The sequence below is a fragment of the Manacus vitellinus genome, unplaced genomic scaffold (genome assembly GCF_001715985.3).
Source record: "Manacus vitellinus isolate BGI_N305 unplaced genomic scaffold, ASM171598v3 scaffold_15_pilon, whole genome shotgun sequence".
NCBI classification, from domain to species: Eukaryota; Metazoa; Chordata; class Aves; order Passeriformes; family Pipridae; genus Manacus; species Manacus vitellinus.
In genome coordinates this window covers 3,108,719-3,132,914 of record NW_021939122.1, presented here as the reverse complement: position 1 = coordinate 3,132,914, position 24,196 = coordinate 3,108,719, and the positions used below count along the sequence as shown (strand labels likewise).

Here is a 24,196-nt window from a genome sequence, read left to right as displayed (position 1 = left end):
ATTCATCTCTTCTTTATCCCAAGCAGTAAAGTATCTTCCCATGAGCACCACTAACTTTTACACTCTGTTCTCTCTTAAATGCGAATGGAATCGAACTTAATACCCTCAGTGGAGAAGAAAGAAAGTGGAATACAAAATCTTACCACAAGGGACATTCTAGATCATCAGTCTCTGCAAACACTAGTAAAATGACTAGTAGTGGGAGAATGACTGTGGACAATATCTTCAGAATCCTAAGTAATTTGGGAATAATGCCAAAAATGTCATTTTCAGAAACAAAACACCTGCTTTTCTACAGGGTAGTACTAATACAACACAAGACAAGTTGAATTAAAAGCTTAGCTTCTGTACATGAAGCAATGCAGAACAAGCAGCAGATTTTTACACCTATATTTTGGAGGGGGGGAATTATTTATATGGAGTTATTTCATCAGTCTTTAAATGTATGAGTAATTCAGTGCAAGATTTTTTGATATTAGCTCAATGTCAAGTCTTAATACTTCCCAATTCAAAAAATTCTGACCTAGTCTCCCCTGTGTTCCCCCTTTGGAAAATCTTGAATGTGTAGCAAGTGCAGTTGTTCCCAGTGTGTATGACTGCTTGTAAATTATCATACCTAAATTCATAGTAAATATTCACTCAAAAAGCCTTTTAAAAATTACTTTGAATTGCTACTTTTTTAAACTTTCTAGTAGATGCTTTTCTATTACATGATGATTTTCCAGATATGAGGTTTTCAGAGTTGTTCACAATTTTATTAGTGTCAAATTGAGCAGAGATCATAGACACCTGTGTGAGTTTCTTGTATACTCTGTAACATAAATTATGTCTTTGAAATGGAGAAACTCAGTGACATCTTTAATTACAGATTTACCAGTATCTCCATTGTGAAATACTTTATTAGCCCCTCATTAAGGAAAAGCTTTCAATATTGAGCTTTAAAGAATGTTATTTTCCAGTTCAGTTCTTCAGCAAAGCTTCTGCTAGGATTTGAAAAGCTGGCTGTGATGAGATCTTTGTAGCTTGCATGTAGTCCTGTGGGATGTTCTGTTGCTTGAACTCCACTGCTATTTATGATTATCTTTGAATTCAGCCAAAATGGACATCATAATTTCAGCTTCAGGGCTTAAAAATGTACTGAGATGAGAGCCCAGAATCCAAGTACTCTTAGTGAAATTAGCTGTTTTTTTAGAACCACAAACACAGAACACTACCTCACCAGATATGGACCTTGATGAACTAAGTGGAATAAAACTTAACGCTTGGGTTTCAGCTTAGGAACAACTGGTAATAAATAAAAAATAAAATAACTTGTAATAAAATGTGCACAAACTCAGGGTAAATTTGAAAATTCTCCTTTTGGAGTGGAGGTGATGGGACAAATTTTAATAAAATTGGATACATCTGCAGTAGTATCATATATCAACCAAGAGGCAGACAAAAGAGGTAGGAATTTATTGGAGGAATCCATCTGACTCTTCTTGTGGGCAGAATTACATCTGGCATTTGTGAGGGTGTGCCATTTCCCAGATCTTCACGGTATGTTGGCAGACTGTTTTAAAAGGCCTGGATGTTTGTTCGGGAGAGCATGATCTCTGAGTAGATACATAATTCACTGTACTAAAACCAAGGTACAGATCTCCTCAGAACAGACTCTTTTGCCATAAGAATATCCAAAGGCAAATACAAATTTGTAACGGGCAGTCAGAAAAGCAGACAAAGTATTACTGTATCCAAATGCCAGACATTCAGAAGATGTTTTATAAAAGTTTAGTTTTTCAAACAATTCCTTGTCATCTGTATCCTCTTCTCGGGACATTAAATGATTTTTGTGGTAATTGTAGAAAATTGCTAATCATCAGTGGTGTTAAATATCTGAATTCTAAAATGTATAATAGTCTTGAAATTGTTGAATATTTTCCAAGGACTATTATTCACAGTGAGTATTCTAAAGTTCCTTTGCTCTGAGATTAGAGTGGACAGGGATATGGCAGGGTACTGAGATATAAGCAATCACTGCTGTGGAGAGTAGATTGCTAGAAAAGCAACTTTACAGAAGACTTTTGCTATTCCTGTGCATCTCTATGCAGTTTATCAGGAGTAAATAGGGTCAGAAGACACTTCAGATACTGTTTGTTGCACATATACAGAAGTACTGCTGTGCTGCAACTCGTTCTCTGAAATCTGCTTTTTCAGCAGCCTGAAGCATGCCCTGGTATTACTACTCAGGTTATGGATGTGCATTAGACTAGACTTGAATACTGTTGGATTTACAGACTCAAGTGCATCAGATAGTTTACAGATAGCCTCACAGACCTGAGGCTCTCACTCAAGAAGGACTTGTTATTTCTCTGCTTCTAGACATGATCAGGACTGCAGTTGCTGATACATAACAGTAATTACCTCTGGCTAAACCTAAGAGTTACATGATATAAACATATTCTGTGTTTTATGGGTATCAATTTTAAACTAGTAAATGTGGATGAAGCCAACTCTTAACTGGCTCTAGTTCACACTGGAAAAAGTCAATTAATTGGGTGCTGGCAATAGAAAATCCTGACTCTCTTTGTTGGGTGATAAGTGTCTGAAGTACACATTAGGTCAAGATAGAGCCTAAAGCCTTAGCTAAATCATCATATCCAAAAAAAGTTCTTTCTGCTGGAGCAGTTTGCTCTGTTTCAGTGCCTGGAATGAAAACTTCCCATCTGACTGCATATCAAGAAGGTCAATTACTAAATTCAAGTTCAACAAACGTTATAAAATCCAGACCAGTTTCACTGTTGGCACAGTGGTGCTCATTTATAAAGGCTAATGTAAAACCTATGCCAGCATGAAATTCATTCTCCTCTTTACATTTCAGTTTTGTGCCCTGGTGACTGATTAAAAAAGTTCTCTTTTTGAAAGTCTCGGTGCTTCAGAGCATCCATCGAGAATAGGTGTGTGGGGAGGACAGTAAGGATCAAGTTTACCTTCACAGGAGCCACTATCTGACGGTGAACAACTTCTCAACAAATGTCATTTGCAGCTTTCATGAGATCTCTCAGTGTCTGTTACTGGTAAGGAGCAACTGTGCTGACTGTGCTCAGAGCAGGAGTTCTGCTGGAGAACTGCAGGAAGAACTGAATGTGCCTGCGTGGTACTTTCTCCTGAGTGCCAGGTCAGAAAGACCTCTCCAGCCTTCCCCGTGGCTCTTTGGTTATGGAAACAATCAACAAGCAATCCATCTGTTTGTGGATCTTTAAGTTATTGATGCTGGCATGTAATATTTTATAAACCAGTTATTTCCAGTTATAAATTTTTTGCATTGAGTTTCATGGAGTAAGATTTCCTTACTACAGAAATACAGAGGATCCAAGGAAAAGGAGTGAAAGGCAGTTTGTGCTTCAGATTAGCACACCTAATGTGAACAAAGCCATCCATTGTGTTGCTTCTGTGTCACTGTTGTTAGATATTAATTTGATAAGGACAGACTATGTTAGAATGGGGACTGGAAAAAACGTTGAAACTTTTTTTTTCTCCTGACTGCTCTATCGTACATTATAATGTTTATTGTTGAGATTAAGTACTCTCTATTCAAGCAGTAACAAGTTTCATAGTGGAACAAAAGTAAGCAGCACTCGCAAAATTCATTTTAACAAAAAGTATGAACAGAAAGATATGAAAACTATTGATTATGTTGTCTGTGGTGACATACAAACAAAGTGATAACTGTTCACATCTATAAAAGTAGAAGAATGGCAGTGTCAGATTGTGCAAAGATTAACATAAGAATCTGACATCTTTGGTGAAAATTTATAATTACATTTGACGCTTTGGTAGAGATTGGAATGAGGGTGGAATCTTGTCAAATAATTTTTTTTTTTGTTGTTCATGTCATTACCAACTACTTAACCCTTTGATTTTCAACAATTTTTACTATGGATAAACGTGACTATTGTAATATGTTGTTCTGTGATTTGTACCAATTCTGAACATCTGATTCAGAAGGAAGCTTCTTAAGCTCAATTTTGAACTGTAGAAGATGTTTTAAGTAGTGTGATATAGATATTGCTCTCCAGGGAAGGTTTTAGGAAAATAGCTGATTTGCATCTCCACTGCCTTTCCTGAAGAACGTTAGACCTCTAAGTATCAGAAGGTTGTAGAAATGTAAGGGATTTATCCATGACTTCTGAGCACTGGTTTGGAGGTATCATCATCACTTTTGTTTCCTATTTTGTAGAAGTGTTTGATTCCACTCTGCCACCTTTGGTTTCTTACTAGATTCCTGACTGGAATGGATCATAGACAGTGAAGAGGAGGCACTGTAGGGACAGGAGTAAAGAGGAAATCTTTGATTTCCACAGTTAGCTGTTTTGAATAGAGAGCAAGCTCCAATAAATACCAAATCTTCAGACTTTCCTGTAAATGAAGGCATGTCATTGATTCAGAGGCATAAAAATCTATCAAAAACTTGAGACAGAGACTTTCCATGTTTGCTTTGAAGTATATGTGCTGCATTTTGCTTTGTCATGGACCAGTAATTTTCATTCCCTAAAAAGAGGTTATTTTGTTATACAGTTTCAAAATGTTCTTGTTTGGCTGTTTAAAAAGTAGAAATTATGTTTATTTAGCATGAGGAAGGGATTTAAACTCTCAGAACTAAGTAGGTGATTTTGAGAGATCCCAATTTCATTTTCTTATAAAAGCACTGAAACATGAGCTCAAAATGCTGATTTTAAAAGGAGTTCTTTTTCATTTGTCTTTGTTATGTGTGTCTAATATGTCAAAGTTATTCAGTGATAGTCTAATCCAGAAAATCATGGTTATAGTGTATAAATTAGCACAAGTTAACACTGTTAAATACATTATCATAGCTTTAGTATCTATTTTTCTTATTCTCTCTGTTTTCAAGGACATAAATTGAATGGGCAAAGATTCAAGTATGGAGTAAAAAAGAGCAGGGAACATTTTTTCATAATTAATATTCCATAACAGAGCTCATTCCTGTTCAAAGGACTGTCTACATATAGGGTTGTAGGCATTACTAAGATGACACTGACTTCATGATTTGGAATTCAGGGGTGTTCCATGTGAAGGTGAAGGGCTGTAGAACAATCTTAACCTCTAAGGTGTTGTTCTACTCCTAGTGCATTTCCATGGTTCATTTGCAAAGTGTTTACATTTTGTGGTGTTTATTTCAGGGTAAAACAGCCACTTTCTTACATGATTGTTAGAGGTCTATGTTGTACTTGGGATGCTCTGCTTTGAGATACTTTCTTAGGTGCTGATAGAACATTGGAGACTGTGTGGCTTGTCCACATATTTTTTGTCCATATTTTCAAATACTCACAGATCTAGTATATCACAGACTTTTAGAATAATTCAAGTTGGAATGGAGTCTCAGAGGTTTGTTAGAGCAAATTTGAAGTTTACACAGTTGCTTTGTGTTCAGTCATTTTGAGTGTTTCTCAAGATGTTCTCATGTTGGATCCCTATAAACAAAATTCTTTTTCCATTTGAAATTTCTTCAAATATTGTAAAACTCATGTGAGTTTTACATTAAAAAAGCAGTTTGATTTATATATTTTTAAATATAATTTTTTAGGGCATGAACTCATATAAATCTCTCTTCTTTCTCCCTATACACCTCAACATTTCAAGAATAAGCAAATTGAATTAAACCAGATAAACTAATTTAGGCACTAACAACTAGGAGAGACATTGGTTCAAGAAGTTAGGCCTGTGTTCCAAAACTAGAATTGCCATGTTGAAAATGTAGCATTGTTTCCATAAAGTAAAAGTTTTGGAGACTCAAATGTGTCCAAAGAAGTCACTTAATTACTAGTTCCCAGTGATTTTCTTAATTGTTAATTGTATTCTGCATTGTTGTTCCTAATCTGTAAATTGATTTGGAACTATAAATCCTCATTTTACATGGCTGTTTATGAAATTCATTTGTTTGTCATACATTAAACTCAAAATAGTGCCCATATGTTTCTGTCATTGCAGGAAAAATGTGTATCATTACACGGGATTTTTAAAGTCAGTAACATGTAATTGCACCACCAAAAATCCCATCACGGTACATGTGTGTGAGCAGCCTCCTTCAGGAGTCACTGAATCCCACAGAGCCAGGCATTAGTGTTTGTAATGGAATAGCTGAGATGTGCAGAAGCTGGAAGTCACATAACATATAGTGCTGAACACACCATAACATCTGAACTTGGATACCTGTTTATGGAGACTGGGAAGGTCCCTGGTGTGGCTAAAAAGGGGTGTTGTCACACATTCTTAGGGAACACATAAGTATTTGCTCACTAAATTTCAGGGATGTTCTCAAAATCATTGAAAACTCAAGAGATATTCTGCATCAAGAAAGGTTGGTTCTCTATCATAGGCTGACCACCTAACTTGATCTTCTATTGATCTAAATATTACATTTTAATTAAATGAGAAAAAATGTTTGTCATATTTCCTATATCTGGAGCGTGATTTTCTCTGAAGATGGGCAAATAATGTGACAGAAGTGGAATCAGTTTCAGGTAGAGAAGAATGGAAAATATTCATTAGAAAATTAAAACTTATTCAGGGTATTCAAGCATCTTGAATAGCAGTGCAAAGTGAAGCCCCCACTAAAACCTTCTACTCCCCCAATAATATGACATTACAGAAAATAATGACTTTACAGAAAATAATGTCTTAGCAGGCAAGTTTCCCCTCAGATTATAAGGTCTGGAAGTAAAAGACTAACACTACTCTCCCTGGTTACAGTAGTGGTCCTGCTATTAAAAGAGGGTTTCTGAGGTGTGAGCTCCTAAGTTCATTAGAAACAGGAACTCAATGTAAATTTATTTGGCTCTAAAAAGGTAATAGTTAGGGGTATTTACTCCTCCCCCTTTGAATTTGAAGAAAGTACTCATTGAGAATATAATAATGCAAAACACGAAGCTCATTGTAATCAAAGTATTCTACAGACAGGTATTACCCAAATTAATTTATATCCCTGTTTAGAGCTTAGCAACTGTCCACATTTCAACTATATTAATAATTATTAGAATTAGCATAGATCCTGACCCTCATTTATTTGTGTTCCTAAACAAAGTAATGCAGGAATCTTTCTATAATGAAAATTAAAAGGCCAAGCAATAACATTAATGTTCTTTTAAATAATTAATTTTAATGTGTGGAAGTGTAAGCAATAAATGTTTTATTGTAAAGCCTGATGTGGTAATTAATCCAAGTGATTAGGACCTAATTGCATGTTCATAGTAAGTGTTATATTTGCTGTGAAAGACATTTTTTTGGAATTGTGGTTCTGAGGCTAGAGTTGTGAGAAGGGCGATATTTAAACAAAATATTTAACACACTCTTAACTTGGTAAGTCAGAATTTGAAAGAAATACATCCTTTATTATTTTGCCAATTATGTTTTTAGTTCTTCTGAGCTTTTCATTTTACTATGCACTTAATTTTATACGTTAGTGGTGCTTAAACATGAAATTAAATGTATCATAAGGATATGTAGGCTGTTTAAAATCAACTAGGAAATACCTCGGGGAGCGGGAGAGGTATTTGTTTTATTAATCATTTACACCTTAATTTGCAAGTAGTGGAAGTCCTATTATTCCATAAAGCTGCTCATTCCTTTAATGCAAAGAATAAGTCATCCAGTGAACAGCAGTGCTGGTTTCAGGTGCCCTGGTTGTGCATTGGGTAGCGTTTTCAAACAGTAAATGAACTCAGATCTCCGCTGAAGCTTTGGAGCTGCTCCACATTTTCACTGATGGAGTTTGGATTTTGTTGTTGTTGTTGTTGTTTGAGATTTTTGTTGGTGGTTTTTTTGGTTGGTTGGTTTTTGTTCTATTTTTTGGTGCCTTTTTTTCCCAGCAAAATTACATTTTGTAAATACACAGTGTGCTTCTGTGCTTCTATAGAGAGCTCCGTTTTGCCCATGATGAGTTTGCCTTGTTTGAACAGACTCAGTGAAAGGATGAGTTAGCATTAGAACAGTGGAATAAGCTTCAGAAATCTTTTGAGTTACCTCTTGATCATTGCTTTTTTTTGTCTTCCTACCTACCATGCTACAGTATTAGTGTAGTCTTTCTGATGATATGATCTTTATTAGTGAAATAATATACTCTTTCTTTGGGGCTCTTGAAATATGTTCTAACGATGATGGTAATGACTTTGATTAATATTTAATCCCCATGCTGCTATGTTCTTATAATTTACAAGATCTCAAAGGTAGTTGGGGGAGGGAAGAAAGGTTTCTGCTGAAGTGTTTCAATATTAGAGTGCTTAGGGAGAAACGTACCTATATTTTATTATACCTTGTATCTGCTTTCTACGTGAATTTAAATCAAATGTTTCATAGCATGACCACATTGTTGACAGGGAAATCTCTAAGATACAGAAATCGTACCAGAGTTGACTTATTTTTCAAACCATTGGACTCATTCTTGTTTATATTACATAAGAGTTGCATTCCTTGCATCCCCTGGGAATCCTGACGCTGAGGGTGCAGGTGTAGCAGTATATACTGGTATAGAGCAAGAGCTTTTTTTTTCCTTTTTTGGGGAGTGGGGAAACAAATATTTATAAATACAGCAGAGCAAACCCAGATTAATTTCCCCCTCCACTCTGAAAGACACAATATTTGTGGGCATAATTACACATTCCAAAACTCTCTTGTGTATACACAGCAGAATTTTTATGATTTTCAGGTCATGAAATAGTAAAAACAAAATTGCCAAGTAAGCTGTACTGGTGTGCAAGCTTTGGATAGTTCTCCACAAGACTTTGTATAACCATATCAAATAGTCTGCATTTTTACAAGACACCCAGTCAGTCATGATTATCTACTAATACATCAATGGTCAGTCATTGTTTCACTCTTTGAGTGTTTAACCTGTATTTATGAAACAAACCATTGTGCTGATATAAGCTCATTTAATTAAGCAGATACTCCTATTTGTTCTCTTCTTGTTCAAGGCTATTTGAATAAGCAAGAAATAGGCTTGTTTTAAGTATTTGCTTAGAGAGCTTTCAAACTGAGGATTAACTGTCTAGAGAATTAGAAATTCTCTGTGCATTTGTAGTTACATAGATTCTCCCAATTTACTAATATGCTGTAAATATTATGTACACACCAAACTTAAATGAATTCAACATATGGTTGATGTTTACATAATTAATGAGATGCCACATTATATTAACGGGACTAGCCATATACAAAAAAGCAAATATTGCACAATTGTCAAGGGCCTAAATTAACCATACCTTACTCTGTCCTTCCTAAAGTGCTTATTTGCCAGGACAAGGATCCTGGGATTGTGCTCAAAAATGTGGAAATTAGGGTTGAAAACCAATTATCTCATTGTTCCAAACAAGATTACTAATATTGTTGCCAATTTTTAGACTTCTGGATATTGTTTCATCAAACAATAATAGGTATGTCTAAATCTACTTTTTGGTCTAAACACAACATTATCCTCATATTAATATATGAGTTAGACAAACTCAATAAAGAGTTATTTTAAAAGGATGAAAGGTGAAACAAACGCTTTCTCTTTTTAATCAGCAATTTAACAAATTTTTTAAGATGCTTTCTCAGTAAGGATTAAATAGGTTTTCAATGAAGTAAAAGTGTGGCAAAGTGGTTCTGGGATACTAGAAGAAATTAAGTGGCTTGCTCTTTATCATAGCTTGTTTGATTTGCAGCTTATGTTTTATTGATGGTAATACCCTATACTCTGTAATACCTTTCAACAGAGAATTTCAGTCATTTCAGTAATGTTAAGTAATTAAACCTCCCACTGCTTCTGCCAATGGAGGTGTATTTATTATTATAACTATTTTGCAAGTGGGTAAACAGAGGCAAAAGAGGTTGAATTATTAATCAAAGTAATAAAATCTCTAGGCTCCTGTCTCCCAAAATTTTGTTGTAAATTCAGTAAAATTAAATATATACATCTCACTCCCTGAGCTTAATAAACTCATGTAAAACTATATGCTGAACTTGAGAGAGTATATAAAAATGTTTTTGCTTCCTCACAGAGAGGCAGACTTCAGGGAGCTGTGTCAAACCATCTTCTTAAGCTCATTTTGGCAAGATCTTAACTAACTTTGTGGTTTTCAGGGAAACAGGAGAATTTTTTTATTGGGGATGACATTTGCCAACGCCAAAACTGTGCTTATACCTCTACCTCATTGTTAAAGTTCTTACCTATACACTCTGTGAGTATACATCTCATAGGTAAGGTCACACAATTATCTTGTCCCAAATGTATTTTGGAAGAACTCCTGGAAAATGCTTAATTTAGTCAACAGTTATCAGAATGGAAAAATATTTCCAAATTGATTCGAATTAAAAATAAATTGCTAATATATTCATAAAATAATTGGTTTCTTTAACATGTAATGCCAGATATTGGGGGTTTTCTACTACTGATAGATACTAATATGGCAGCAATCAGAGTTCACTTCAGGAACAAAGAAGCTGTTCAAGTCTGAAAGCAATCCTGTCCCCCTGACATGTTGGCACCATCATAGAGGAAAATGTCACGGTCAATATAAGCACATTTACTGGCAGTTAGGTTTTTCCCTATGTTTCTGAAAACTGTTTGAAACTTGGCTTTTATCAAAAACAGAAACACTGGCCACTCAGAATGATAAAACAATAGTTTACGGCTTAGTAATTTTCCAGTTATAAAGCAATACTTTCATAAAAATAAACAATGCATACAGGAACAAGCCAAAACAATTACTCAGAGAAATTGTTGCATTCTTGCTGTCCTTGCTGCCTGATTTAAAACAACTGTCTCCAGTAGGAACTGGACTAAAACCAGCAGGTTTTGTTTCATTAAGTAACTGCTTGCTGATCACTATGAGATAAAATATAGTTCCAAAATGCAATTGATACTGTGTAGGTACTTTCCAAATGCCTAAATTACCCATTACAGGAAGAGCAGGTACATAGATTAAAATAAAGTTCATGTATTTTACAGACTGAACATTTCCCAAGTGGATAATTATAAAAAACTTTTGTCCTTCCTAGAGAAAGTAAAATGTTACCTAATGCACAAGCACCTTTACTAGTAAAGGTCATGTTGTTTAATGTGTGGGGGTTTCTTAATTATTTATGGAGGTTTTCTTCTCCATACTGTGAGTATTTTAATATTTGTATCATCATGACTATTTTGTCATATCTTAGTAAGGAAAATAATTTAACAATAATTTCAAGCAGGAACAGGTTGCAAGTATAAATGCTCGAAACTCGGAGATCGGAGAGGTCAATAAATCTGCTAACTTGACAGTGTTGCACATTCCAAGTACTGTGCTCAGATGTTTCAATGTTAAAGATAGTTTTTAAATTGTTCCCTGCTCTTTTAAACCCACGTAAGTACTCAGATGAAGAGCTTCTGCTCTAACATTCCAAAAAGATTCCTTCTGGTTCCTGTTCTGAAGGAAGAGGATTTCATTGCCATGTCTCACAGTGGGTGGGACATGGACTGCACCCCATCTGTGCTGTGGCAGTCCAGGGGCTGGAATATGAAAGTCTTTCAGCCTTTGTGGTTGTAAGGGCACCTGGAAACCTTTTGTAAGTTCTTCTGTCTGGAGCAGTTACCTACTGGTTCATTCTCCATCCCAAGAACTGCCATGCGGTCCAGCTTCACTCTTTCCAAGCCCTGGCGTTTCTGCTAGACTGCAGCAGATGAGACTGATGGCAGAGCAGAGCTGAGGGAACTCTCTTCTGCCCAAGTGTGTGCCTTGAAGTTCTCTTTGTGTACAGAGTGTAGGAAATGTAGCCAGGTCCGAAAGCTCTGACTTGGTTGTGTCTGTCATGTAATGGAGCAAGTTATTTTGGCACCTCAGCAGTCACGCTCTTCACTGGAACTGCCAGCACACTTAAAGTCAGATTTCTGTAGGGCTTTACTGAATCACAGTATTTATGAGGACTGTCACTACGTAACTGTCAAACTTTCTGTGTGCCTGAAAAATTCCACCCTTTAGATGGATGAGAGTGTGATGTCATCATAATTGCATTTTTATGTAAATGCTTGCTATAAAATAATTTTGGATTAAATGATGTGTTCCTTTCATGTTGGCAGAATATAAGTCATCTTAAATGGCAGCATACTGTTGTATATGTTTTTCTGAAAGTTAAATATTTTGATTTGCACTCACAATTTATTGATTTTACATTGTTACCAAATGGCATTCCAAAATCAGCTCAGAATACCATGGTTCAAAATGCTGTCATTCATATGATAAAGTTATTTTGTGTAACCCACGCTGGGAGTGGCAAGGAAAGTGGAAGAGCTAGAAAGAAGAGAGGACAAATGCATTTTAGCAGGTAGAAGGTTTGAAAGCAATCCTAATTTTTATTATCTCTGTGTGTTCTAAAGACAGCATTGCTTCTGTGCTATTAAATGATAATAAATCCCAAATTGCAAAGTTGTTTGTTATCATCTTGCCCTGAATTTGTTTGGAAATACTGACTTGGAAGAAAAAAATAATCTCGATCCTCGTTGTGCAAACATTCCATGTATGTAATCCAGACAAATTCAGTGTAAACACGAGTTCTGTGTAAGCAAGGCTTCTGAGTTTGGGCAGAACACCTTATACAGAATTACTTTTTACCAAAGCCAGAGTTGTGCTGGCTTCATGAGGTCACCTCTTCAACACTCTCTGATTCTGTGCTGCTGACACTTTTGACACCCTTAATTTGCTGCCCTCACGTCTGCTCTAGCTAGTGCTGTAGGAGCTTAGTGTAGTCAGAAGAAACCTTTTAGGTCTATGTGTGATAAAAAAGAGAGAGATGGCTTTCAAAGACAAATTGTTTGTGTGTAAACTCACCAAATCCTTCTGGTAATGCTAGTGTTTACAAAAAAAAAAAAAAAAGACTTGAATGTAAAAGACTATCCAATATTCACAGTACCTTGCCATATTTTAAAACATGCATCAAAGAATTCCTGAATAGTGTGAAAGTGAGATTAATATGATATTGTCTATTGGCTCTGTCCACTGCCATCATGTACATCTTAATATTGAATTTTGAAAGCTTTTAAATTACAAGTGAGTGATTGTATCTCCCGTAGCCATGTGTCTACCAAACAGTAATGTATTTTTCTTATTTCTTTTGTTTTGTTTCTCTTTATCCCACAAGTAAAATGTTTTGTTCTTCGCCAAAGGACTGTATTTAAATGAAAGGACTGCTTACAGTGCATAAGAACAGTATTGCTGTTGTGCATATGCACATACCAACATGCATACACATAATTCAGTCTACCTTGCTGTTTTCCTGGTGTGTGTATTGGTTCAGCCTTGCTGTCTGGCTCATGGTACAATGGTACCTTCCTCCTGGCATAAAAAAGACACTCATTACATTTCAAGCAGCAGAAAATAGTGGCACATCCTGAAGCAGTAGCATCTGGTATACTCAGTCTCAATAAGTGCACGCCAGGGGAATGCTGCGTGCTGCTAATATGTCTGATAGCCTTTAATGTTTAATAGGTTTTCTTAGTACAGTATTGCTGCCTGTCACTTTCTGTGACTGCACTGCCCCATTATCATATGTCCTTCTCTCATAGAATCATCAAGGTTAGAAGAGCCCTTTAAGATCATCAACCCAGCACTACCACTGTAACCCCTAAACCACATCACCCAGCACCAGATCCAGACACCTCTTCATCACCTCTAGGGGTGGTGACTCCACCACCTGCCTGGGCAATCTAGTCCAAAGCCTTACCACCCTAACAGTGAATTTTTTTTTCTCGAATCTGATCTGAATCTCCCCTTGTCTTGGTTTTAGGCCACTTCCTCTAATCCTCTCACCATAGGCATGGTAAAGAGACCAACCTCCCCTCCCTACAACCTCTTTTCAGGTAGTTATACAAAGGAGCCTTGTTGCCCTTGGCAGCTCAATGTCCTTTTCAAAGTGAGGGCCCAGAACTGAATGCAGCACTCAAGGTGTGGCCTCCCCAGTGCCGAGTGCAGGGGGATGATCACTGCCCTGGTCCTGCTGGCCACACTATTGCTGATACAGGCCAGAGTGTCATTGGCCTCCTTGGCCACCTGGACACACTGCTGGCTCATATTGAGCTGGCTGTCAACCAGCAACCTCTTCTTTCACTAAGATAGATAGATACACAGTAATTTCATTTTCCTTCGGAATATCTGCCGTTAGCTGCCTCATCCTTTGATCACAGGTATTTTCCTCATAGTTGTTTTAAAGTACCTCTGGGTTTTGAGGGTAAATCGGTTCCCAGAACTCTGAACTAGACTAAGGTGTGTAGGTAGCTATAGAACATCTTCTGAGGAGCCTCTTAACTTTCTTGTTAATGGGAACAGAATTTCTTACTAGTGAAATACAAAGTCTTTTGTACCAGTGATACTAGGATACACTTATTCTCCCACTCCGAGCTGATGTTGGCTAGCAGTTAATTGTTAGAGCAGGTAGGAGTAGTTGGGTTAGGCATTCCTTTGGATACATCTGTCTGGACAAAAGCAGTGTCAGCTGCAAGAGCCTGTGGACTGAGTTTCTAAGGAAGTCACAAAGTGACATTGCTTGGAATCCCAGTGAGATATAAGAAAACCTGTTTGTTTTAGTGAGGTTCATTCCTGTACACAGTTGTAGTGTGCTGAAGTAGGGTGGTCTGTGGCTTGCCTGGTTGTAATTCAAACTTGGAGAGATGGGTTGCTGTAACTATACTGGTTATAGCTGCAATTGGAATTCCATTAAAAATAGGGACAAACTTGATTTAAAAACTTAAGGAGGGGGATTGAATTAGATGTCTTTAAATCTAAATATGTTCAGGTCAGATTTTATATATTTTATACGTTTTCTCCCTATTTTGTTAATTCCACTGTGTTGATTATATTGCTACAACTTCATTTTGCAAAGCAATGTTACACTTGGCAAAGAGTTCTCATACACACAACTTTTGTTAATGTCAAACACTTATTTAAATAAAAATATAAATAAAGTCATGGAAGAATGCAATTAAATGGCAGAAGTGATTTTTAGGAAACCCAGAAGACAGAGCTATAGCCTTTGAGATTTCCTGGCCTTTACTTTGCAGGATCTGAAAAACAAGCTCTCCTATCTGTCTCTCAGTACTTTTATGTTGCCTTTCCAAAGAAAAGGGAGTTGGATGCAGGCCTGAGTTAGATCCCATAGGGATAGTGTTCTGTACCTTAAATTACAATCAGATGTATTTTAGTTCAGATGAAGTTTTTAGCCTAAAATTGGTAAGAAGCCTAATTATTTGACCAGGTTACTGTTTACGTAGACCACTGTAGAGCAATCTGTCATTTATCCACAGCTGGCAACATGTTTCCCTTGAAAGGTTTTTATTTTGTCTTTGGAACAGTTTTTACAAAATCCATCTCTGTTCATTAAATGAAAAACTAAAAGATGGTAGAGATTGCTACGGAGATAAGATGTTATATAAACTGTTCATTCTAATTCTTCAGAATGTAAAAATATCAAAGAAGCTTGGATGTTTACAGGCTTTCAGTTGTTCAGGGTACTAGTAACTCCACAACTTGCTTAGGATTCTTGTGCCCTTCGGACTTTTATTGTCAAGTAGTGAATTGTGCCCAGATTTTGAAATCAGTCATGTATTTGATAGACTGGAGAGTGTGGAGTAAGGAGAAATAAATACATACACTCTCAAAGCAGTCTTTAATCTGTAGACTCTCCATTATATTATTTTTTCCAGTCCATATAGAATGCCTAGGATGATCTGTTACCTGAAGTGTGCAGGATAAAAATACAGATATTCTGTGATTTGAAGCATAATCATATGGATAAAAACTGGAACATTATACTGTTTCAGTATTACACCTTGTAGAGTGTCTTGGTGGTGGTGTTCTAGATAGGACTGAGATGATGTTTTATTTGTCAGACCTTCCTCAAAGTTGTTTATTACTGTGCCTTAGACATTATCTCTGGCCTTAAATTTAACACTTGCTGCTCATGCTTGAAAATTGCTATCATTCACTGAGTTTTGAGAACAGTTAGTAAAATTACTTTTAGGCTTATAAAACCAAAACATACAAAACTTGTTTAATTAGTGCAAAGATTAAGCCTTTGTCTAGTTAGTAGACTAAGGAAACTGTAGGGGATCTTTACATGGCTCCTGGAACACATTCCAGGTTGAGGCAACATCTGCAATGCTAAATTCAAAATGGCAGCCTTGAACTGTTCTTCATACAGAGTTGAAATCAGCATTCACTGTTTAGTAGACAAGTAGTCATTTGTGGTTGAGTTCTGTTTATTTTGTTTCACAGTTGATACTTAAGTTGAATGTTGATGTTCTGAGTAAAGAAAAATATTTTTGGGAGAGGAGGGACAAATAAAATACATATGTGGAAATGAAACCCCCTAGGTTTTTCCTGCAAAACAATAACAACTGTTACAAAGTCAGCATATTCAAGACCTTTATTGTAAATAAGGTAATCATTTTGCAGGCAAAGGATTTCATTAGTCTTCTAGCTGTGTATGGAGCCATCATACTGGACTTTGGAATTAACCAGCACAGTCTCATTGTCTCTATTACTATAAAGGGGCATTTAGAATTATATCACATTTTAAAATATGAACGTTAGTGTTAGCTGCCGTGGGAGAGTGTACTACATGGAATGCAGAGGTAGGGAGTTAGGCTTAATTTTGGCAGTCTGTGCTAGGCATATGCAGATTTTTTTTGTCACCTCTTTAATACCTTAATGGAAAAGCAGTATTTCCCAGAAGTTTTTATCTGTGTGAGTGTATGACAAATGTGGGTTGGGGGAGACTTTATAGGAGCAGCATGCTTGATGCGGTACCTAATATGAAATTAATAACATACATTGATTTGTTTGGATGCTTGCAGGGATTCTTCCTGACGGTGTCACCAGAAGCAGTATTAAAAGTGGCTACTCAGGCTTCTGCCAACAACAAGATCTTCAGCTTGAATCTTTCTGCACCATTTATTAGCCAGTTCTACAAAGAGCCTATGATGAAAGTCATGCCTTACGTCGATGTTCTTTTTGGAAATGAAACGGTGAGTCTTAAGAAATTAACTGAAGTATTCATGTCTCTTGCACTGAGGTGTTTGTGGCTCAGAGCCTGCTTCCCCAGAACACAGCTGTGCCAGGGGAGGCTCAGGCTGGACATCAGGAAGAATTTATTCTCTGAAAGGCTTGTCAGGCACTGGAACGAACTGCCCAGGGAGGTGGTGGAGTCACCATCCCTGGAAGTGTTCAAGAAACAACTGGACATGGCACTTAGTGCTGTGGTCTGGTTGCTGGGATGGTGATCAGTCAAAGGTTGGACTCAATGATCTTGGAGGTTTTTTCCAGCCTTGATGATTTTATGATTCTGTGATTCCTGCTCCTTTTTTTATAGAGGGAATCTGACCATGTGAGGTGTCACTGCAAAATCAAATCTGTGGTCACTGGACTGGGATATTTCAATAGATGTCAAAGATGTCACTTGACCTGTTAGAGGTTTACAACCTGCTTATTCTCATGGGAAATACTTTGGAATAACTGCCCATGTGCACGATGTACTCATCCTGGAGTTAAGTCTGCTGGAAGGAAACATATGAAGGGCTACTACTGAGCTTCTGTAACTTGATTCCATCCCCATACTACTGCTATTAATAGCATTTTCTGTGATGAAGACAACTCTTTGGGGAGAAGTGGAAGGAGAAAACTAAGAAATAGATAATTGGTTTAAAAGGTTCTCAATGATTTTATGGTAGATGGACTGGCAGTCCATCAAAGGAGGGCTTATCTTTGCTATGCAAGTTGGCAAACAGATTGCATGAAATTCTGCCTGGAAGTCCGTGTTAATAGATGAAATTAATTCAGATTTCACTCATCTTAGTGCTGTCACTTTTGATTTTTTCCCACTTTAGAAAGTGTTCTTAAATATTTATTAGTTTGCTCAGCAGGAAAAGGTTGAAAAAAGCCTTGGAAAGTGTGACACACCTAAATGGAATGTGGGTTTGTCGCTCAAGATAACTACATGAGTACAGGAAAATTATGGAAAAGCAACTTACTCCTGTCAGTGGTTATTCCTGATTGTGACAACAGGGACTTGCACCAACACAAGTCAGTCTTTAGACTATTGTCCACATGTCCACATTAGGGACTAGCATTGTTACAGATATAGGACTTAAAAAATTTAAAAATAAGTATTTTTAAAACAAAGAAAATTGCAATGTTTTTTAATACAGAGGGATAAGCGAAATCTTTTTAACTATAGTTAACTACACAGAATAAGTATTTTCCAGACATGCTGCTGCTGTTCCTAACCGTTGCCTTTATACATCTTTCATGATACAGTCCTCACAAAGATGGTACTGAATATTTTGATTTAATAGCAGTGTAATATCGACACAAAAAGTCTTATCAGATTTCACAAATTACGTAATACTAAGTCCAGCCAATTTTGGGGTAGATGGACTTCATAGAAACTTCTGGCATTAAACCTTGCTGGTCTTTAATATAAATACTGCTGCATCGACCTAGTAGGATAATTCAGATCACAGTGGTTCATTAGGTGCTATTTTTTATAGGTTGTTACATTTTGTATATTTGTGTAATTTATAGGCAGTAGTCTGCTATAAGGTGACATGCAATTTTAGAAATTATATTCAGTTTACATAAATGTTCTATGTCATTTCAGTTTCTTATGACATTATTCCCCCACTGTCATAAAATATTAGATAGGACTGTTGTGTTTGTTAAAGTTGAAAGACTCCCTCTATTTTCTGTGAATGATTTCTGAAGCATTTTGGTGTCTTTCAGGATAATAGATGCTATTTAAACTTAAGTGAACATCCTTAAACTTGGCATTACAATATATATTAATACTTCAGAGTAGAACCTTTTTTGCTACTTATACTAATCATGGAACCCTTGTCATTTTTTGGCCTCTGCTTCCTGCCATATAAGCTGGCTATTGCTGCTTTTGAGTTGTTGAAATGCTGTTTGCGGTGGTTTATTCTCTTGTCTTCCTGTGTGACTTGAAACCACACTCTTGGCATGATGTACTTCTAGTTTGGAGTAGCTGCTGTGTTTTCTGATTGTCAGTATTTCTGCTCTCTGCATGTGCTTGTTGGTAAAGAGTGGTTGCAAAACTCAAGAGAAAGCCCATTCTGACATGTCATGCCTTCTAGTAGCTTCCTCCTTTCTTAATTTCAACTACAAGTGTATTCAGGACTTTTTTTGTGTCTGTGTATGTCCTGGTGGGCAGTGAACCACTTCAGCTAGCCAACACCAAATTTTTGCCCATTTAGTGTGATTTTCTTTTTCTTTTTGTTAAAATTTCCATCAGTGTAAGCTCACAAGTTAATATATAAGCAAGGCATACTAAGTGTTGTGGTTGTTACTTTATTAGTACAAACAATACTCTTAGACACAATTTTTATTCTTCCCTATATTTATCTTCACTCCACATTATAGACCAATACAATTCTGTTGTTAAGCACTGAGCTGTTTATTTTTTGAGTAATACAAAAACATTCAAGTGCAGCAAAATTCCAAATTGCTGCCATTCCTAAACTAAAAACAATTGGCAAAGTGATTTTAAATTACATCTTCTACTTAAAAATTTACATCTGAATGGAGATTGGTTATTTCAAGTTTCAGCCAGATGGTAATTAAAATGGGCAAGTTATAAACCTCTCAGAATAAATGTTCTAGTTTAGAATGTAAATGCCAGCATACCCTTTACTGCAGTGGAGTCATGGAATGCTGTGGTAACAGCTCAGAACATGTATCAGTTTCAGCATTAACTCAGTGACCACTGGTGTTTTGATAATTTATTTAAATCACTTTTATAACTACCTAAACATCTTGTCTTGGATTTTTGATATTTATTAACTGTACTTCATATAATAAATTTAGTACAGCACATTCAGGAAAGGAATAATTATATGGTCATTGCTGCTAACCAATTAGGGTCATTCTGCAGTCATTATGTAGCAATACATGACTGGAGAACTTGATTATTGTCATTGCTTTTAATTTTTATTAAATTAAGATTTTTTTAATAGTGTCATTTTGCAAATGGTTCTTAGCAGTAATACCTTCCAAGCTACCATAATCACTGGATAATTAACCTGCCAGGATTAAGCACACTCTACTTTGCCTTAGGATGCTTAACTCTCAAATAAGGTCAATTATCTCCTGATGATAACTGCTTTGTCACAAGTTGCTGCTTAATTTGGCTGTAAAAGCTCACCTTAGAATACATATTTTACAACTCAAAGTAACTTCCAGTAACAGAATGGTCAAAGGAGTGAAAGCTTTGCAAGTGGCATGATTACACAGAGGTGTGGAATGTTTCCTGCACAGAAATTATACTAGGCAAGTATACTAGGCAAGACTAAATTTGTATATATTTCTTTTCCAGACCTCTTTCCACTTTCCCAGTTAGGGCTAAAGCTTGATGTCTCTGATATACTTGACCCATGAAAGTCAATAATGGGCACAGGAATCCAAATTCAATTTTCAGTCTCCCCAAAAGCTGTGAGTTACAATGGCATCTCCTCAGGGAAGGAACTACTTTGGGGGGAAACAGGCTGTGTATTTTTGGATGTGCAACTGGATAGCAGTTTCTTCAGAATTCAAGGGACACTGCAAGACTTTCACATGATTCATCCCTGCATATGGCACCAATTCATGACTCAGAGGAATATTTGTTCATGTTGATGTGGTAAAGATCTTCTGGGTTCTCTTGCTATGTGTGGGCAGGGCATCACTGAGAAATTTTAGAATTTAGAAACTTTAGAATTACAGACATACTGAGCTCCTCATTTAGGGCTTTACAATAAAAAGCAAAAGCCAACAATGTAACTTATGATATACAGTGTAGAGCCATCAGTAGAAGTTGAGGAGGTTATGTAGAAGAGTAATTGTGAATTTTTCCAAAGTACAAATATAATAAAACTAAGATAGCAATTATTCTTGGAAATTAGATCCTCGTCCTCTGTACTGTAATGAGTTGTTACTTCTAAACACCCAGTTTCTGAACAAATTAATTACAGGATTGTAAGCTGAAGTTCTGCAAAGACAGATGCATCTGTGAGCTCGTTGGGAAATTGATGCTGGTGTGACAGCAAATGCACTGAAAAGAGAACAGATTGTGTGCAAGACTTGTACATTTTAAGAAGCAATAACAATAGCTTTAGTGGTGGTAGAAATCCTGGGCTTTGAAGAGATGGGTGCCTTTATATGGAATGAGATAGCAAACAGGTCTTGTCATCATTTCCTCTTCACAGTTATACTGAAAGAGTAGATTGTGCCTCCTTTATTTAAAATATTTTCAAGTGAGGTATCAAATACTAACAGAAAGATCCCTACAAATATAGGTGGTTTGGACACAGTCTTTAAGACTCTCTGTAAGCCTTTGTAAAGGCAAGTCTCTTTAGTGACATGGAAAATTCTCTTTAGTGGCTAGGAAAAACAGTAAATATAAAACTGAGGTTTTGGTGAGGTAATGTGCTCCTGATTTTAAACCTGCAGTCAGTCTGTAGTTTTGTGCTTATTTTAACCAGGGGAATGAATGGAAATGCTGCTAAATTTTCTTGCATGACCTATGTCAACACGGTAGGATTTATACCTAAATGACAGTTTCCAAACAAAGTGGTCTATTGCCTTGCTGTAAACAGCTTTCATCCACATACTTTGATATATTACATTAAGATATGACACTGCAGACAACCTTCAGTCTCACCTGCAAATTTCCTCTGCTTCATTATCACCTGGGACCAGACTGATACCTACAGGCTTAAGAATCTGCCCACAGCCCACAAGAATCTTGAATGAGACATAACCACTTTCATCAGATAAATAAACCTCATTGTAATTCTTTTCAAACTAGTGTGCATTCATAATGGCCTAAGTGAATTGATTTGAATTTACACTGTGCAATTGCTACTGTTTCTAGACCTAGCATTATAGCTTCCCACAACTGCCTGAATGTCCTGTCACATTGGTGAGTTGTCTGATTCTGAGGAAAGTATTAAGAAGTAAGAGTCAGGAGAAAATCAGGTGGCAGATGTAATTTGGTGTGTGGAAGAAAGGAAATACAGTTTGACTTGCAATAATGAAAGAGAGACCAACATTTCAGTCTGTTCTTCTGTATCAGATGGTACCAAGAAGTAACAAACATAGCAAAGGATGGCTGGTCATGCCATAAATATCACCAAATTGATGTTTGAAGTATTTACAAGTAAAGGTTTACAATTATTTTTAAATGTTTGAAGTTATTAGTAGAAGGCAAATACTAGATCATATTTGAAACTGAGTATCTTGAAGAGGCTTATTTTACTGTACTGCTAACTTGCATGTTTGTTATATAAGGAGCCCTTAAAAAGCATTTTTTTTTTAGCTTACTGGACCTGGTCCATTTTCAGTCAGTGGTTGTTTGCAAACTGTCATCCTTAGGAGTTCAGCCTTTACCTCGAGCTTCTACATCTTTATTCATTTGGAATTAAGTTTTCAAAAACATTAATCATCTTAAATGAAATTGAGTGTCAGTGTTTTGCATTTCAGTTTATATGTGAGCATTTTCTTTTTCCTTATGCTTTCAGAAGTTCTCAGAAACTTGCCCCACAGGTGAGGGTAATTATCTTCAGTTCATAGGCTGGATGAGAGACTGAGGTTTGCACAGTTCCCTACAGGGAGTCTGAGGTTCAGTTAAGAATCGTAGTCAGATATTCTGACCCAGTTTGTTAAATACACATGGGAAAATATTTTGTAAGGAGACATCTCATCTTTCCTTCTGTTTTAACAGGTAGAGGTTTTTAGGGTCAGCTGCTGCTGGTGTTTGCTTTTCTAAACTGCAGTAAACAGATAATATTTTCCTTTTATAAATCCTACATTTAGGATTTATGCAGTCTTTAGAGGGAGCCTGGGAATTAAAAAGTGTAATTCTGAATGGAGAAAATATAAATATTATTTTTCTTTGATGTCTTTATACAATTTGGATGCCTGCTTCCTGGTGCAGGTGTTGTGTTTTCAATTATGGGACAGCTATGGCATTGTAATATTGCTCCTTAATTCATGAAATTAACTTTCTCAGTTTTGGAACATCTAATAAACTGTGGCTATCTGAAAAATGAGAGCATCTCTAGCACAAGGGAGGTGGATAATGTCAATGGTGTGTTGCAAAGATGTGCTGTGGGAAGGATGCTGAAACAGCCCAAGGCTATTTCAGCTGCAGACATTGAATCTGCTTCTCCTTCTCTCCTCTCTCTTTTTTTTTTCCTTTTTTTCCCTCCCATGTGAACTGCGGTGGCTCTCTAAGATAAAATGCTTTTAAATCATTTCCCAACCTTGCAGCCATTTCTGATAAAAGCCCTGTTATCTGAAATGATATGAATCACTGTGGAGTTAATCATACCTTATACAACAACATATTTTGTTGTGATTCATTCTGTCTCAATTAATCATCTTATTTATCTACATTGTCTCAGCTGCTGCACTGAAATTCATGAGTAATAAGCAAGTAATTATTTTAGTATAGTTTACCTAGTACATTATGAATGAAAGGAAAATTGAGAGCCAAGTATTTAAATTTATGTATAGCGCTGCTTTCAGCTAATGTCTAGATATTTAAGCAATTTAGGAATCCTATCTCAAAAAATGGCTTTCCTGTTACAGAAAACAAGCAGGTATTTAGAAGCAAAGTTTATACTTTCCAACAGACTTCACTTCTTAAAACTAAAAATATTTCCTGATAGTCTCTCAGAATGCTTAGGGATATTTATCCTTCCTTATACTATGCAGTGTTGAGATACTTTTAAGATTGTGAATACTGGAGAGCTTGCAGCACAAGACAGAACATGTCCTGTGAGAAAGGAAGGCAGATTCCACTGTATTTCAGCAGCTTGTGTTTTACTGACGATGATTGATAACCCTTTTCACTTTGTAGCACTTCCCAGAGCATCTCATAACATTTCATAAACATTAATGCTCAGGATAAACCAAAAAGGTGGGTGTGTAGTCTTGTCTGTTTTACAGGTGGACAATTGAAAGGTTATTTGCTGAAGGTCACACCAGCCAGGAACAAGCAAAATTGAGTTCTAACTTTTTTCTCCAGTTAAGTGTCCTGAGATGTTGTCAACTGCTGGCTACATTTTGGACAAAACTCACCTGTCTGGAGGAAAAGAGGTGTAGAATTTGGCTTTTCAATGTAATACTACTGTATGTCTCTG

At 36.4% G+C, this 24,196-nt stretch overlaps 1 protein-coding gene across 1 annotated transcript in view; it reads left to right on the top strand.

The window, feature by feature from the left end:
* The window catches only part of ADK (adenosine kinase), a 260,288-nt gene that overhangs the window by 163,043 nt on the left and 73,049 nt on the right, over positions 1–24,196 (top strand). Inside the window, exon 6 of the mRNA XM_018069002.3 lies at positions 16,856–17,026. Within this exon, the coding sequence (XP_017924491.1) occupies positions 16,856–17,026 (171 nt within the window). The remainder of the gene's footprint in view (positions 1–16,855; positions 17,027–24,196) is intronic.